This window comes from Dendrobium catenatum, unplaced genomic scaffold (assembly GCF_001605985.2).
Source record: "Dendrobium catenatum unplaced genomic scaffold, ASM160598v2 fragScaff_scaffold_1056, whole genome shotgun sequence".
Classification (NCBI taxonomy): domain Eukaryota; kingdom Viridiplantae; phylum Streptophyta; class Magnoliopsida; order Asparagales; family Orchidaceae; genus Dendrobium; species Dendrobium catenatum.
In genome coordinates this window covers 4467820-4485902 of record NW_021319518.1, presented here as the reverse complement: position 1 = coordinate 4485902, position 18083 = coordinate 4467820, and the positions used below count along the sequence as shown (strand labels likewise).

Below are 18083 nucleotides of genomic sequence, written 5' to 3'. Positions count from 1 at the left end.
GAGATTGAGAGAGTTGGGGAGGAATGCCGAGAGAGAGGGTCTTCATTCCGAGTAAAACGAAACTTTCTGCCGAGAAAGGAAGCCCGCCAAACGTCGTCCCTGCTCCAGCTTCCGTAAATCTTCTAAAAAAGGCTTCGCTCGCTGCTCGATGTCTGCTCGAGACACAGAGAATCGCCTGCGAAGCGGGATTTTGGCTGAAACGACAATTTCGTGCAATCACGACCGTCGATGCAATTACCAGATCAGGGAAGTGAATTCAAATCATCTAGAAAGGGGAATGAGTCTTAGTATGATTGAATTGAGTTAAATCAGATCTAATTTAGTCGAAACCAGGCTAGATTTAAGTCCAAATTTGACTCGATTTGAGTCAATTCAGGCTCGAGTCGAGTCGATTCGAGCTCAAATTGGGCTCGACGGGGTTCGATTAAATCGATCGAAAGTGCCCGAGTACGCTCGAGCCAAAAACGAGGTCAACAGCAGTCCCTAAGTCGAGGTCGTTGAATCTATCCCGAAGTCGAAGTTTTTCTGTTTTCTATTTGCTGCATTCGCTACTTCCGCCGAATCCAGCCGAATCTGTCCCGAAGTTGAAGTCGTTGTTTCCGCTGAATCGTCCCGCAGAGCAGTGCTTCTGCCAAATCCGCCCCCTCCTTCGCCTGTTCTAATTAAAAATCTTACCAGCTGACTCTGATTTGCAACCTCCGTCTGTTCCGCACAGCTCTGTTGTTTTGCACGGCTATTTCTTACAAGAATTTACAACTTAACAGGTATGCTCGGTACCGCTAAGTAAATGCTCGGTACCTCTATGTATATACTGGATACCGCTCAGTATTGCTAGTTACTTGCTCTGTACCGCTTGGTACAGCTCGGTACAACTAGGTACCAGCTCGGTACAACTAGGTACACGTTCGGTACACACTCGGTATTGCTAAGTACATGCATGATACTGCTCGGTACCGCTATGTAAATGCTCGGTACCGCTCGGTACATGCTCGGTACCACTAGTTACATGCTTTGTACCACTCGGTACAGCTCGGTACAACTAGGTACACGCTCAGTACATGCTCGGTATTGCTAAGTACATGCATGATACCGCTCGGTACAGCTCGGTAAATGCTCGGTACAACTTCGGTACCGCTTCCTAATTTCCATACAAACGAACTTCAAAATTCCTCTTACAAACAGGTCGAACCCCGCCAGGGGGCAGCGCCCCCTTGGACCCCCGGCAGCCCCCATATTATGTTTCTTGGACAATATTATGTTTCTTTTATCTAAATTTGTTTGCTTTTAAGTGATCATAAAATGTCAGATTCAGTTCAATCTTTAAAAAAAGATCCAGCATGGAAATATGCTATACTAACAAATGAATTCGACAACAACTGTGTGACATGCATTTTTTGTGGTAAAATGCCAGATAACACGCATCTCTACGTATCTGATTGACGACTAGCCTTAATCGAAAGTTCTCTCTCGTTATCGGGAGGGGTAATTAACTATAGGGGCTTGCGCCTATAGGAAACCAGAACTCAGATCATAAAGTCCTCACAAAATGAGGGCGAAATATCTGGGTAGTGTCTTATCTACAAACCCATATGCCTTCCAATATTTACCCCGGAACTTATTTTGTTAAAACTCCCTCGCCTAAGATAAAAGCAAATAATCAGCGCGGCGGGGAGGCCGGGGCCGAATTTTCGGAGCCCACAGTAAGCAATAGCAGCCACCATATTGCCAATTGGGCTTTTAATAAGTTCCAATGAATCATCCTGCTCTCCACCTTCAATCGAGATTGTAGTGATTCGTTCTACAAGGGCCAGACCAAACAAGTTTCAAGTGCTTGTATATTCCAGTCTCCCTCAACATTAATAAGATCAACCACTTTCAGAGTTTCTAATATGTCCACATTACAGAAGCTGGGCCATTCACTAAGGGCCTCTCCATTATCCAAACATGCCTCTGGGCATCAATGTTTCTACCATTCTGTATTTTCCATCGAATAAAATTCTACAAGCTATTAGCAACCTCCACAGATGATCCTCCAACCTGTAGAGTCCCCACGTTTGTAGTCTTGTTCCTAGGGACTGTCCCCATACTTGCTTCAGATACATTGTTGGAGTAAACCATATGATTTGTTGATAAAATCCCATGCCAGTCTTGCCCAAAGGGGCCTAATCCACCTGGAAGTAGCATGAAATCCCAAACTTCCCATGTCTTTAGGCCTACAAACTTGGTCCCATGAGGCATAATGAAGCCCCCGCCTCTCAAAATTCTTGTCCCACAGGAAGCTACGGGTGATCTTTTCCACGTCCTGCATAACCCTCTTTGGAACTAGGGAATGTGTCATTGTATACATAGTCAAAGGTAATAAAGAAGAATTAATCAATGTTACACGTCTAGTCATGGAAAGATGTCGATTCCCCCAAGTAATAGTAGTAGCTTGAGCCTTTGGAATAAGAGGAGCAAAATCAGCCTTAACAAGCCATCTCTTTGCCAATTTAACTCCAAGGTACTGTAGGTCTTCTACCTTGCTAAGGCTCGCCAACTTGGACAACCTAGTTTTTTTTCTATTGAGGAGTGAGCTTTTTGAACATGATATTTGATTTGCTTTGATTATTGCGTTGGCCTGTTCAAGAGCAATAGTCCTGTAGCATAGAGAGGATTTTCTTCATATTATAAATAGAAGCACCTGCAAAGATCAAAATATCATCATATAAAAGGTTAGAACCAGAGGTTCCTCATTGCTGATAGGCACAACAAGACTCATGGTCTGTTGATGAAATGCCACTGATAACTATTAAAGTGTGTATGGCAGCCATTTTATATGTATTTTAATTTTTCCACTGTTTGGCTTAAAATAAAGAACAAGGATTGTATTTATTTGCGGTATTCCTAATACCTCTACTGAGTTTTTGCATGATGTCAAAATTTGGTCTATTCAATTGAGTTTCAATTACACGAATGTGTGTTTTCCATTCATGACAATGCCCGAGGCCATGCTTCCCCATCTTCAACAGAGGGCTTTGATATGAGACACGTCTGGCATTTGCACCCCTGCCGACTTTTGCAGACCCCTCTGTCATATGTTGTAGCACCTCCATCAAACTTCACAATTCCCTTCGTCGGGCTTCATAGCCCTCATATTTCAAAGGTTACTAGTGCATTTTAGACAAAATAATGTTTACTTTATGACCAGACAAACAAAGACAAGAGTACCTTTTCATTTACTTTACATATGACTAAAAAGCTCTGAATATTTAAAATACGCCTTTTTTACTTTACATTTAAATGTAACTTTATCTTAAATTTTGACAACTAAGCCACCCCTTAGAGTATTAGGGTATAATTAATATGACAATTCTAACTGTATTTGCAGGCTATTTGACTTGTCATCTGACTTAGAGCGAGCCGAGCAGGAATTTTATCTGCAGCCTGAACTTGGAAGAATTCAAAATACTGTTTCATTCTGTCCTATTGCATTTTCATTTGGAGGTCAGCATTTGTGGGAGAGATTTTCAGTGAGTATCTTCTTTCTAATTAACGAAATATGAGTATTTGTTTCATGAGCATGCTGCTTAAATTTCCTCTGCTCAAATTGCCTTCTTCTGTTTTTGGATTTGATTCTTGAATGAGTTGGTAGCCGTACTGTTCATTTCATTTCTAATGGCATTGATGCAATCATTCTTCAACTAAGTTTCACTTGTAATTTCTTCCTCAATTTATTTAATATACTTGAAAATATAAATTATTTCAAGGTAATAAATACTTAAAAAGCAATACTAAGAATAAGAAAATCTAAGGATTCATTTGGTATATATCTAGTGAGTGAGACGTGTGGCTAGTTCTTGTCCAAAATATTGTTGTAATGTGCTCTAAATTCTAAGTGGCGTCATATTGTTTTTCAGAAACATAAAGTGGAACGCATTTCATGTCTCAAATGGTATTCTAGTGTTTAATGATGACATGACCGAATCATATGAGTGTCTGTACATCAAGAAGGAGATAAGAGCTAAATCATTTTCAATGAGCAATGAATCATCATTACCGTTCTACATTTGAGCTCAAATTTTGCAATAAAGACAGCTTCACATATTTATCTCTATACCCTATGGCACCTTAATAGGCACTGATTCTCCAACCACTCTTCCATTAAATTGTACTTTTTACAGCTCGAGTGCAATGAGTTTTTGAGAAGAGGGAGTTTTTTTTTTCTGGTAGGTTTTCTATGAGTTTATTTTTTTTCCATGATAATAAAATATAAAATCATGAACAGTTAAATCACCTCATTTCCCAGCTTTGGCAGCTTTATCCCATGCTAGCAGGTTCATCGCATTCTGTGATTTTCTTAGTTATGCCATAAAAGAAGATTTCTACTGCTTGTTGATATTCGTCAAGAACTATAACAGTCATTCAAAGATAGAAGACCATTATTGTTAAAAGAAAAAGGTTTCACTGCTAATCAGTAATCTGTTTTTGCACTGATTTTTTGAGCTATGTTCAAGGAACACGTTTGAACTCTGCAATTGGAAATGCAGTAAATGTTATTGCCCTAATAGTTTGATGACATAACATGCAAGATTTTGGCCAATTTATGATTTTTTTTTTGTTCCCAAAAATGTTCTCCATAAAAAGGATTCTTCTGGTTGTCAAATCACTTAAATGGCTGACTGGTTCCGGCTGTTAGGAAATTGTTTTTGTTAAAAGAAAAAATATTCTTATCAAAATGTTGCTTTTCCACTTCTGACATTTAATTGCTAAATTTAAGAAATATATATTGGATACAGCAATGGCAAATTTTTTTATGTGTTATCTAGACTTTTATGGTTTTTTTTATATGGCAGGCTATTATTTACTTTTATGTAATCAAGAGTTTAAGGCAGGAGGTGAGTGCCTCCTTAAACTGGGATATTGATAAATTAGAGATTCGTTGTTTTTTGCAGGTATTTATTTTATACAGTAATGGTTCCCTGTACATTCTTTGCCCTATTGTTCCATTTGGAAGGTAGTTCTTTAATTTCTGAGCACTTCAACATTTTATTACTTTCCTCTATTGAAGTTTGCGATTAGATTGTTGTTTGGCTTTTTTCCCTCTAAAATTATCTGTATGTGATTCTGCTTGCTAGTCATCTTGTCTCAACTTTCAGTAGACTGAAAAAGAATGGAATTGACAGAATGTTAAAATGTTTCAATGTGATGTTGCATTGATGTAAATTTCTTTAAACTCAGGCATGATGCAAGACTTTTTAAATGAGTTTTAGTTGAATTTTTTTTTACCCAGTTTTTTCAGTTTGATGCATGTCAAGGAGATCTATAAAGATGCTCATGTTGGGTTGGATTCGTCCAATCCAACAGTTGCCAGAAACTCTGGTTTGGCCATTACTTGGTTAGAAGCAACTTTTCCTGAGTTAGTTGAGCGGAAGATGGAAGAAGAAAGTGTTTTTTTATTAAGAGCTCATCCTTATACTCCCATAGAAGCATCTCTAGCATTACAGGTATGCCCTACTATTTCATATTAGCAATTTGTGTCAGCTTAGCATCTTTCCATGATAAAATCACTATAAAAACTAAGGATATTTGTATAAAACTCTTATAGTTTAGTTTTTTTGTGTGAAAAGGACAACAATTACAATAATTTGCTGTAAAGGACAATAGTTTATCCTATATTTTCTATATAGCTTGTAGGAGTGTATATGAGATGCTTTATGTTATGTATGGGTTCATTAATGAATGAAATCTTTAAGTTTTATGCACCATTCTTAATTAAAAACATCATGAGTTTTATGTGTTTCATGGAATCCCTTAAGCAGAACGATCAATCATCATATAGGAATTCTTATACATAACATAATGCATCTTTGGAATATTCTACCATATCATTCATGTGCTGTAATGATAATTTGATGCATGGATCACCATCTAATTGATACGTCTTGAAAGTAAAAATAGCAAAAGAAAGAAGTACAAGCTATAGGATTATGAAGATAGGGGCTGATTTTTTATTATATCTTGAATAGGTAGATCAGCTCTTCCACCAACCCTATACGCCGCTAGGAACAACACCTAAGAAAACTACAACAAACATAAATCACATAATGAAATAAAACAACCTAATTACCTTTTAATAAACCAACATATTTTCCTCCCAAATCTGAATTCAAATCAGCCCTCCTTCCCTTAATAAAACATTCTTAATTCCCTTCCAAATCTGAATTCAAGTAAGTCATCTTTCCCTAGATAAAACCTTCATAATTTCTTCCCAAATATGAATTCAAATCAGTCATCTTTCCTTAAATAAACCTTCCTAATTATTTCTCTCTTGATTTCTCCTCCTTACATAGTGAATATTAACTCCCCTGGGCCCACAAGGTGGCCCTCCCTAGCATATCATTAATTCTTATGGAATTCCACATGTGGACCATTAATTAAAAAAATACAACATAAAGAATTTCAAATGAAAGTCTATGACCTTTAGTTCTAGAACTTTATTCACCTAGGAAATATATTATATCATGCAAACGAAGATAAATCATTGTTTACTAAAGCAGCATATTAGTAACCCATTTATGATGTTTGAAAACCCTAAAGATTTGGTTCCAATGAAGCATGTCAAGCTTTCTGTGGCCTCTTGTCCCTCTTTCCTTTTTTTGCTCTCTTTAGACTTAAATTCTGTATAATAAAACCCAATCAGCTCTAAAAAAGGTTTTTAGAGTTTAGCTTATAGAAATAGATAGAAAATTGCTAGACATTTTAGCAAGGTTAAGATGAGTAAAATTTAAAGAAAATATGTCGCTACTCTCTAAGGTTTACTAGATTTCAAGTTAGATATTAAAATAGTCTCGTGGAGTTCTTTTCTTCCATCAAATGATTTATTGCTTTGTTATTGCCTTATGTAGTATTTCTCTCTTTTGTTTTTCTGGCAGCATTTCTTTGTAATTTCTTCATGTTGTACTTATTTCATTGATTGCTCATAAAAATTTTAATTTAAAAAACCTTATCTTTTATAAAAAAAAATGTGAGATAAATGTGTAATGCTATCAAGTCATCCAAGCAACCTCTTTCTCCATTATGATACAATGCTTATAAAATTCCATAAAATGTTTAATTAAGTTCATTATTTGTACTTTTGTAGTGAAAAACATTTGTGATTTGGACATCAGATGAATCCCAAAAAAATCATTTTTATAACAATTCATTGGATCTTACATTGCAAACTTAGAAATGCAAACATAAACTTAGATTTGTTGTATTCCTTGGATTCTTTTCTTGTTCTTGTAACAAAATACATGTGTAAATTGCATAAGCATATAGCCTTACAAGTTGCAATAAGTCTACCAAAGAACCATGCACGACAAAGAAACAATATGTATGCCTACAGTGATTGTTAGTATTAAAATATGCCATGAATATAAAACATAAATATCAGTAGATGCATTTTAGTTATAACATATATTAATATTAAATCCTTGTAATGAAATATATAATATATTATAAGGCTAATTGGCCATATGTGAAAGAAGCATATGAATGCAATAATAATATTTTTTGCTTGTATTTGTAAGAGGATGTACCCTAGTGTATGCTTTTTGCTTGATATTCTTCTTGTTTATAAGACTAGAGAGGGATTTGAAGAAAAAATTGAATTATGGAAGTTAATCTTAGAGTCTAAAGGTTTTCGTTTAAACGTGGCTAAAACTGAGTCCATGGAGTGTAATTTTAGTAGTAATAGATCTAGTGGTGGGATTGTGACATTGGGCGATCAAGTCATTAAAAAGAGCACATTTTTTTTGATAGCTTCAGCCTATTGTTCAAGAGATGGTGAAATGGATGGGGATATTATTAGTAGAATTTAAGTTGGATGGTTGAAGTGGAGGGATGCATCGGTCATGTTGTGTGATAGAAAAGTACCCCTCAAACTTAAGTTCAAATTCTACAAGATGGTGGTGAGTCCTACAATGATTTATGACACAGAATGTTGGCCATTAATTAAGGATATTCAGGTGGATGAGTGGCTTTACACTTAGAGATTGAATGTAAAACGAGTATATACGTGAAAAGGTTGGAGTAGCTCCATTGGCAGATAAGATTAAGAGAGAGTGCCTTAGATGATTTGGTCACATAAAATGTTGGCCTGTCGATGACTCAATAAGATAATAGATGTATTTAATATGGCCTCTATTAAGAAGGTAGAGGTAGACCTAAAAAGACTTGGTTAGAAAGTATTAGAAATGACATTTTTTATTATATTTAAATGGGAATTTGATTCTTAATAGGACACAATGGAAAAAATAATTCATGTAGCCAACCTCAAGTAGTCGGATAAAGGCTTGATGTTGTTTTTGTTGTATATAATGAATTCATATTAGTAATCTTGCAAATGAAAATTGGGCTTATCAATTAGTTTATTGATAGCTCATATTGCATTTTATCCTTGTAGCTATCCCTATTCATATCTCATCAAGGTTATCACCTTATTTGCCTATCCGCTATTAACATACACTACTTAAAACTATATGTAAATAGTACAACAACTTTATGTCTCCCTTTGGTATGAGGGTGTACAAATGCCCTCTTATCATAATTATGGAAAACTTGTTAATGTGCCCTTCTGCGCAAAACTATTGTGGGTATTTTTAACTAATATGTCATTACATGCATCTAAATTTTGTTTAATTTATCTAACATTCCCAACTCTAACTTTATACCTTCCTTTGCATGAGGGTCTACACTTGCCCTCTTATTATAATTAAGGCAAACTTGATAATTTGCCCTACTATGCAAAGCTATTGTTGGTATCATCATCCAGTCTTCCATCACATGCATACACATTCAGTTTAATTCATCTAACATAGCCATCACCCTTATATTTCATACATTTTATATGAAATATAAATCAGTGGAATTTATTCATTCTTATGCAAAGTTGTGAAAATCGAACCAGGCATAAAATTGGAAGGAGGGTTTCAAGTTTCAATGATTTGATTGACGTTGAATTGGAGGTTGAATCAAATGACATAATAGCTAGTAAAATTATTTAAATATGATATAAATGACATAATAATAATGATACAATAATATTGCATAATGTAATTATGTGATTAAAATATGATCTCGATGATGGAATAATGATTGTTAACATCCTAAGAACAATACATAATTAGGGTTTTCAAATGAAAAGTTAGGTTCTCTATTTTTCTCCTAACAATATCAACCTCAACCTAAATCCATTGAGACATTCTCACATGACAAGTTAGTGTTTTCTAATTTACTAATAAAAAAACACTTAAAAAACTATGAAATTGCTCAATAAATGAGATTGCAAATCATAAAGTTTTCTAATCCCTCAATAAATCATACAATGAGATGAATAATAGGTATGATAGGTTTTTCTAAAAACTTACATCTTTAGAAGCAAAGAACTGGAGATATGCCTGTAGTTCAATTCTAAGTCTAACTATGAGAGAGGGAGAGAAATTTCTTGCTAGAGGGAAGGGGGAAGGTGATTCAACAAATGAACTCGCTTTTGGAAGAGTTGGTTTTAGAAGAGGGGGGTGGGGGTGGGGGTGGGGGGTGGCGCAATGAGGAGGGAACTGAAAATGAATTTGAGTGAATGGGGTTATGGTAAAGATTTACTTGGTAACTTTTATATATTTAGGTTTTATGGTAAAAAATTTAGCCCTTGTATACAAATGGTTCAAGCTAGTTCTGGCCAGTTTGATGCAAAACCAGTTCCTTCTTCCATGGTAAATGTTGTACCATTTACCGTGTAGTTGGAATGAGTTACTTTTTCTGGTTTATGGAATGGGAATTGAATTTGAGTGAATAGGGTTATGATAAAAACTCACTTGCTAGATGCCTAGATTTACTTATAAAACTTTATATATTTAAGTTTTATGGTAAAAAATTTATCCCTTGGATCATCGATCAACCCTACTTATTAGGTATAAGTTGAATAAGCCAGTTTTACATAATCCGAACCGATTTATCTATTCCCTAGTAAAATAGGTGATTCAAGCCAGTTCTGGCCATTTCATGCAAAAATAGCTCATTGGTTCATGGTAAATGCAGTACCATTTACTGTAGTTGGAATGAGTTATTTTTTCTGGTTTCTTTAGTGACCCTAGTACCCTAAATGAAAATAGAAATTTTAATTTTTATTAGCATATTAATAAAATCAAAGTTAGTGAGGCTTTAAATAAAATAAAGTGTGAAAAAGTTGTTGGACCTGATGATATTCTAATAGAGGTGTGAAAATGCTTTGGAGATGTAGGAATTTCTTGGCTTACGAAACTTTTTAATATTATTTTGAAAGCTAAAAAGATGTTAAATGAGTGGAGAAATAGTGTGTTGATTCCTATTTTTAAGAATAAAAATGATGCACAAGAGTGCGAATTATAGAGGAATTAAGTTAATGTATCATACTTTAAACTTTGGGAGAGTTATTCAGTTTAGGTTACAAAGTGATACTAATGTTTCTCAAAATTTATTTAGATTCATGCCGGGTAAGTCTACTATGGAAGCTATACATTTATTGAGAGGTTTCATGGAGAGGTATAGGGAGAATAAGTAGGATCTACATATAATATCTATTGATTTAGAGAAACCTTATGATAAAGTTCCAAGAGAAGGAGAGTTTCAGAAAAGAAAGGGGGTTACTAATGCTTACACTCAAGTCATTAAGGATATATATGCAGGAGCTGTTACTTGTGTTCAAACACAAGGAAGTTGGACCAAGTATTTTCCTATTTCAGTTGGATTACTTCCAGGGTCAACTTTAAACTCATATCTTTTTTGCTTTAGTCACGGATGCTCTTCCTAGACATTTGCAGGAGGATGTACCCTAGTGTATGCTTTTTGCTGATGATATTCTTCTTGTTGATAAGACTAGAGAGAGAGTTGAAGGTAAACTTGTATTATGGAGGTCAACCTTAGAGTGTAAAGGTTTTTTGTTTGAGTAGATCTAAAACCGAATAGATGAAGTGCAATTTTAGTAGTAATAGATCTAATGATGGGATTGTGTTTTGGGCGACTAAGTCATTAGTAAGAGTACACGTTTTAGATATCTCGGATCTATTGTCCAGAGTGATGGTGAAATATATGAGAATATTTTTAGAAAATTCAATTTAGGTGGTTGAAGTGGAGGAATGCATCGGGCTTGTTGTGTGATAGAAAAGTACCTCTCAAACTTAAGAAAAAATTTATAAGATGGTGGTGAGGCCTGCAATGCTTTGTGGCGCAAAATGTTGGCCATTAAAAGAGAAGCATACAATTAAGTTTTGTAGAGATGAGGATGCTAAGGTGGATGAGTGTCTTTACTCGTAGAGATAGAATGCAAAACGAGCATATATGTATAAAGGTTGGAGTAGCTCCAGTGGCAAATAAGATAAGAGAGAGAGACACCTTATATAGTTTGGTCACATAAAACGTCGGATTTTTTATAACCCGGTTAGAAGAGTCAATGTATTAGATTTGACCTATGTTATGAGATGTAGAGGTAGACCTAAAAAGACTTGGTTAGAAAATATTAGAAATGACATTTTTTATTAATTTAAATGAGAATTTGACTCTTAATAGGATACAATAGAGAAAAAGGATTCATGTAGCCAACCCCATCTAGTAGTGGGATAAAGACTTCTTGTTGTTGTTGGTAAATGCTGAATTTTGTTATAGTGATGTTTTACTTACGTAAGTTATTACTCGGTGACAGTTAAAGAGTAAACTCTTTGCTTTTACAGGGACCTCTTGTATACGCTTCCTATGGAGAAAAAACTGATGAGCCCTATGTTTCAGTTACAGGTTGTGAAGGCAAGCCAGTAAACTTTCTTTACTGCTCGATTGGAAAGGATTCTGTTGTTGTGATTGCTTGGAGCAGTGGTTTGCTTCAGATTGATGCTCTGATAGATGAGGCTCAGCCACTTTGGAAAGCTGGTAGCTCTCCCCATTTTCGTGTAGACACTTCTGGTAATATTGAGGGTGTTGCAGTGATATGTCAATCAGATTTGGAAGAGTCAGCAATAAGCCACAAACGAGTTGAACATGAATTAGCAAACATGCAGGGTGCTTCTGCTGCTGTTTCTTACAGAGATCCCCTTCTATTATTGAAGTTAGCTATTGTGGACTTATCATTGCCTAAAAACGCATTGAATCGTTGTCTGCTTTCACTCTTCCCTGATCCCCTTGTATCTGAGAGATTTTACTGTTTACATAGTGGTGGTGTGGACATGATTATTATACATTGCCTACCTTTTTCAAATATGATTCCTGAAATGGAGGCGGCAACGTCATCTGTGTGCCCAATTCTCACGACGTCCCATTCTGAATCTTCACCTCAAGCTCTTTGTGGTTTTGCCGTGGTGGCAGATTCATATGGTCATTCACAATTTGTTGGAGTGACACCCACTAATGAATGTATTGTGCTGGAAATGAAAGGTTGGAATGAGATGCTTCCCTCCCACTTTGACTTGGATATGAAGCCTTCTGGTTCAACCGAGACCATAATTTCTGATCTCCTAAGCAAAGAACTTCTTAGTGGTCCAAAAGCTATCATAATTCCTCCATCAACAAGTCTTCGATCCTTGACTCCTGATTCTATTGAAGGTCGATCTACTCTCCATCACTATATCAAGCTCTTCCATGAAAACTATGTGGAATATGCACATAAGGTACCAAAGAGGTTCCATTTTCACGCAAAAATGATTGTTTTCTTATATCAATATTCTATATTTGCTATTTGTGCATATTAATGATGCAATTTTTGGTTAATTCTAGATAGTTATATATAATTAAAGTTGATAGTTGTATTTGGTTTCATATTTCTCAGTGATAGCTTCACTCTACGTGCATGTTAGGTGGTGCAATTTATTTTAGATTATAGGGTTTCTGATGTGAATCTAATATGCATATTCGTAGTTCATCAGATGAAAAGTATGTGATGTATTTTTAAAGATTTTCTAATTGAGATGCAATGAAGCTAGTGCAACAAGTGAAAAAATAAACATGCAACTCTATTGGGAAAGTAGACCAACACAAATAATTAATTACTGCTAATAATGATGAATAACATGAGCTAAAATTCAATTCCAGTGAAAAGTTTTGATTCGCTAATGAAGTAAACATAAGAAATAAGAACAATCATCAAATCATAGTAATATATTATGCATTTAAATGAAGCTAGCTATGTAAGAAGTTTGTAAACACGCCAATCACATAATCAGTCAATAGCTAAATAAAGAAAAGAAGAGAAATGAAGGAAAAGTTTAAACTTAATAGTAGGTCTCTTACTTGAACAAAGAGATTGTCTCTCGAAATACTTCATGGTACCTGATCAATGAATAAAGACTTTAAAGTACTAAGAAAACTTCTCATCCATAAAATTAAAATCTTATTTAAACTAGAGTTATTCTTACATGCCTCAAAGTCATCTTATTTATAGATGCACTTAATGACATAGATATGAAGCATGAATCATTTGTTGAAATCTAGTCGTAGCCAAACAATAGAAATAGGTAACTATAAGTCTATAATGATAGTTTGTTGTCCCGGATATGGAGCAGTCGTATAATGCTGTAGTTATGGATTGGCTCTCTTATTTATGGATGCACTTAATGACATAGATATGAAGCATGAATCCATTGTTGAAATCTAGTCGAAGTCAAACAAAAGAAATGGGTAACTATAATGATAGTTTGTTGTCCCGGATAAGGAGCAGTCGTATAATGCTATAGTTTTGGATTGTATGTTATAGTCCATGAAAATAGGTAAAATAGGAGGTAAAGGAGATACAATTTTGGATAAACTGGAAATAGAACAAGAATCACAAAATAGCTTCAGTCTAGAATAGCCTATTTGGTAGAATAAGGGCTGTAGATAACTACAATCCTTTGGGTAAGAAATTGTATTTATAAAGCAGAGGCACCACTCTACGATTGATTTGGAAAAATCTGACTCCCATAAATTACTTGATATTCTTCTAATAATTTGCTGATTATTGTTGGAGTTTTTGTCAAGAGGACCATTAGTTATCACATGAAGTCTGTCTTTTCATTTAATAAGGTATCTTTGATTTCCATCATTAATAGTGGACACTGTCTCTTCATCAAGAATAACTATTAAAGAAATTATGTTAGTATTTTTATTTTCAAAATGAATAGATGATATTGCAGATGTGAAAGCAGAAGGAGATCTAAGAAGAAAAGAATCTACATTATTGGTTCATAGTTCATAGTTCATGTTATAAAGTCAAATCTAATGCATTAAAAATTGGAGTAATATAAAAAAACTTCGAAGTTTTTTAAATTTTTCACGTTGGACCTAATATGTTATATGACTTTACGGGCTTTAGTTTTGCTTGAAATTAATTTTTATTGACATCAATATTTTCACACATCAAATTCAACATTAGAACAAGCCATAATCCATTTAAGCACAACTCGGCCCATAATTTCATAAGGAATGATAATTGTGGTTTGGGGCGTTGACATTTGTATGAGAACACATCATTTTATTGAGGATGGATGAGATGAGGTTTGAAATTTTGCAAGCAGATTTTGAGACTTTTCTTTCCTATGAGGTGAGGCATAAGCCTCGAGGTATTTGGAGGCATCAACCTCAATATTAAATTATTAAATTAAGAAAAAAATATGAAATAATAAGTAATATATTAGCACCAAAGTAAAATATTAAAATAAAAACATAAAACGTCAAAGTAAAGCCATTAAAATTATACAAAACTACATGCGATGATAAATAAATAGTTATGCCCACTATCATCAATTAGATATTGTTCTCTCTTCTTTCACACTAAAAATGAGGCCAAAAACTAGAGGAGAGGTGGAGAAGTAGTGATGATATAATAATAGCGGTGACATAGATGGTAATGTAAGAAGATAGGGTGAAGGTATGAGGGTTCTGCAATTATGAGTTTGAAGTCGTATAGTTATTCTCAAGTTTGGTTTGATTTAAGCATAGTAAATAAGTTTGATTTAATATATAAAGTAAATATAAAATTTAAAATGACCTCAACTTTAATTTTTAAGGCTTATGCCTTTTTAAGATCATGTTAAAATTGTGTTGAGGCATGCCTTGAGATGCAACTCACCCCCATTGAGGCATAAGCCTCAAATGGCAAGCATGATGTATACACCACATTGCCTTTTCTAAAAAATTCGGTTGAGGCGAACCTTTAATTGTACAATTTAAACATGATGAGAGTATGAAATTTCTCCAAATGTGAGGTGATTTATGGGGAGTTTGAACATATGCTTGAAAAAGAAAAGAAAAATGTGTAATGATAAAATATATAGTATAATTTATGTTTTTTTATTAAAATATATGTAATATTTTAAAAAAGATTGAAAAAAATAAATGAAATTAGTGTATGGCTGTCGTCAGCTTGTGTCGTAAGGATGCTCCTATTGTCTTTCTTGCCCTCTCTCTAGCAAAATTGTATGCATGCATCAATGGGGCAAACAAGCCTCATTTCTTCTTTTTTAGGGATTAGGGTCAATTTCTACAAATCTAAACCTTAATTCTCATTTGTATCTTCCTTTTATTTCCCTTCCTATAAACAATTTGAATTTCATCTCCCTGTGTCTGTCTTTGTCTCCTACACACATTGCTCCACTTGCTCCTTTGCGAACACCTTGCATTGACATGCATAAAATGAAATGAAATCTTTTAGCTCCTTGCTTGCAAGCATAATATATGCATTTTGCTTGGAGAAAGTAATAAAAACTGAAATCGTTTGGAGAAGCCAACAAAATTAAGTTTTTCAGTAGGTTTATTTTCATCTCGTTTTCCACATGTATTATTTATTGATATATTTATCATCATTCAAACTTGTTGCTAATAAAGAAAAATAACAGAGAAAGGAAGAGAAAGAGGTGAGGAAGAGGGAGAAAGAGTAATCAATGGCTACAGAGAGAGAGAGAGAGAGAGAGAGAGAGAGAGAGAGAGAGAGAGGAAAGTTGAGATCCCAAAATTTTATTTCATATTCATTCAATCAATGACATCATTCCGCATTTATAGTTCTTGGACTATACCCCTATCTTCTATATAAGACGGGGCTTAATGCATATTAAAATAACTCAAATTAATATGACAAAATGTAATATTTTTATTATGCAATTAAAATATAACTAAAACATGTGCAAATAATTAAATGGGCATGTTGTAAAGATTGATTTGGACAATATATAGTAACCAAGATTAATTCGATTGTGATTATCTTGCATCAATTCATTATGGTTGAAAGAAACTCTTTCTTTGAAGAGCTGGATGTGACTATTGTGGTGATGGCAGCTGATTTGGACAATATATAGTAACCCAAAAATATGTAGGTGCTTTAGTCTAGCGATCATGGAGGTGGTCGATAATTATCATGATGAGCCAGTACTAGTGTGGATGACCAAACAATCTGTGAAGAATTTAGAGATTTTTGAGCTGCATCTTGACACACGTCATGAATTATATGAGCTAAGATCCTATTGTAGTTTGATTGTGATACAACAACAACAACAACATCAAGTCTTTATCCCACTACGTGGGGTCGACTAGATGAATCCTTTTTCTCCATTGTGTCCTATTAAAAGTCAAATACTCGTTTAAATCTAATAAAGAAAGGTCATTCATAATATTTTCTAACCAAGCCTTTTTAGGTCTGTCTCCATCTTTCTTAACATAAGTCAAATCTAATACCTCTACTTTCCTAACCGAGTCATTGGAAGGCCGCTATTTTATGTGACCAAACAATCTAAGACGACTCTATCTAATCTTATCTTCTACTGGACCTACTCCAACCTTTTCACGTATATGCTCATTTCGTATCCTATCTCTAAAGGTAAAGCCACTCATCCACTTGAGCATCCTCGTCTCTGCCACACTTAACTTAGTATTATGTAGTTTGATTTTGATAGCGGATGCAATATAAAATAAACCACTATACAAATGAAAAAGACAATAATAATAGAAAGAATTGAGTAACATCCTATATAAGAATCTTAATCAGTTATGGGGAATCTAGATAATACTTTATACTCTGCCATCATGTTTTTACACTAAAGGGCAATCTACTGATGGAAACTGTGGAAAAGTAAGGTTAGGTGGTGATAGAGAAGGCAACAGAAGTTGAAAATGATTTGCATCTTTATCTATAAAGGATTTGGGGTAACAATAGTGGTTGAAGATTCCTCAAACTCAAGTGCAACATCAATCTATGGTTAGACCGCTTTTACAATCTCTAGCTCGGCGCATCAACAAATAAAAAGTTAAGCTCAAAATTAATCACATCAGCTCACTTAAGCTCAGACACGGATGTGGAGATTGTTGGACTCATGAAGTTGATATTATAGTAACTGGACAGTGAAGTGACTTGAGATTTTTTATTTCCTAAAGGCACCATTTTAATTTAGAATTAAATATTTCATCACAAATTTTAGGTTGTTTGGGGACTTGATGAGGTTTAGGATAAGGCCAATCTAAGTGGCTTGACATTGGATTGATGTCATATCAGAGATGAGAGCGGGCATTGTCATCACAATATCATTGATCAAGATCATGATTTTTTTTTAATGAGAGCATATATGATTATCATGATATCAAGTATGAGAATATGCATGATCATCATGATATGATCAATAACAATCATGATATAAACTATATGAATTTTTTGTAGAGTAAGGGACATGAGTATATGATAAGAAGAGAAATTTATGATGCCTCCTATTATAATAATGTTGACTATATTGGTCATTATAGGAAGCATATGATACATTCTTGGAATGCATAAGCTTAGCACGGTGGTGTGGTAGTTAGAAAGGTGTGTTGAAGGTTATGGAATTTAATGAGGGATGGAGAGAGATAGGAACTTGATATCTCAAAAGTTTATTTAATATAAAGGCTTCGTTTGGGATGGTTTTCTTTCTGCTTCTTAAAGCTGTCTTTTAGCATAAAAATTTTAATTTTTGTATTTAAAAGTTACTTTAAGAAGCAATAAAACACTCATCCCAAATGAAGCATAAATCAATCAATAATCATCATTATTCACCTTTTACAGTTTTAGGGCAAACTTTGTATAAATCATAGTTGAGCTTGAGCAT

The 18083-nt window shown here is 34.4% G+C and overlaps 1 protein-coding gene across 3 annotated transcripts in view; it reads left to right on the top strand.

The window, feature by feature from the left end:
* Positions 1-18083, top strand: part of LOC110108781 (nuclear pore complex protein NUP88) — a 41963-nt gene that overhangs the window by 22572 nt on the left and 1308 nt on the right. For 2 of the 3 annotated variants that reach the window (XM_020839570.2, XM_028698142.1), the window contains exons 4-7: positions 3368-3509; positions 4932-4993; positions 5270-5483; positions 11724-12650. In XM_020839570.2, the coding sequence (XP_020695229.1) occupies positions 3368-3509; positions 4932-4993; positions 5270-5483; positions 11724-12650 (1345 nt within the window). The remainder of the gene's footprint in view (positions 1-3367; positions 3510-4931; positions 4994-5269; positions 5484-11723; positions 12651-18083) is intronic. The other variant, XM_020839572.2, reaches the window with a different exon arrangement.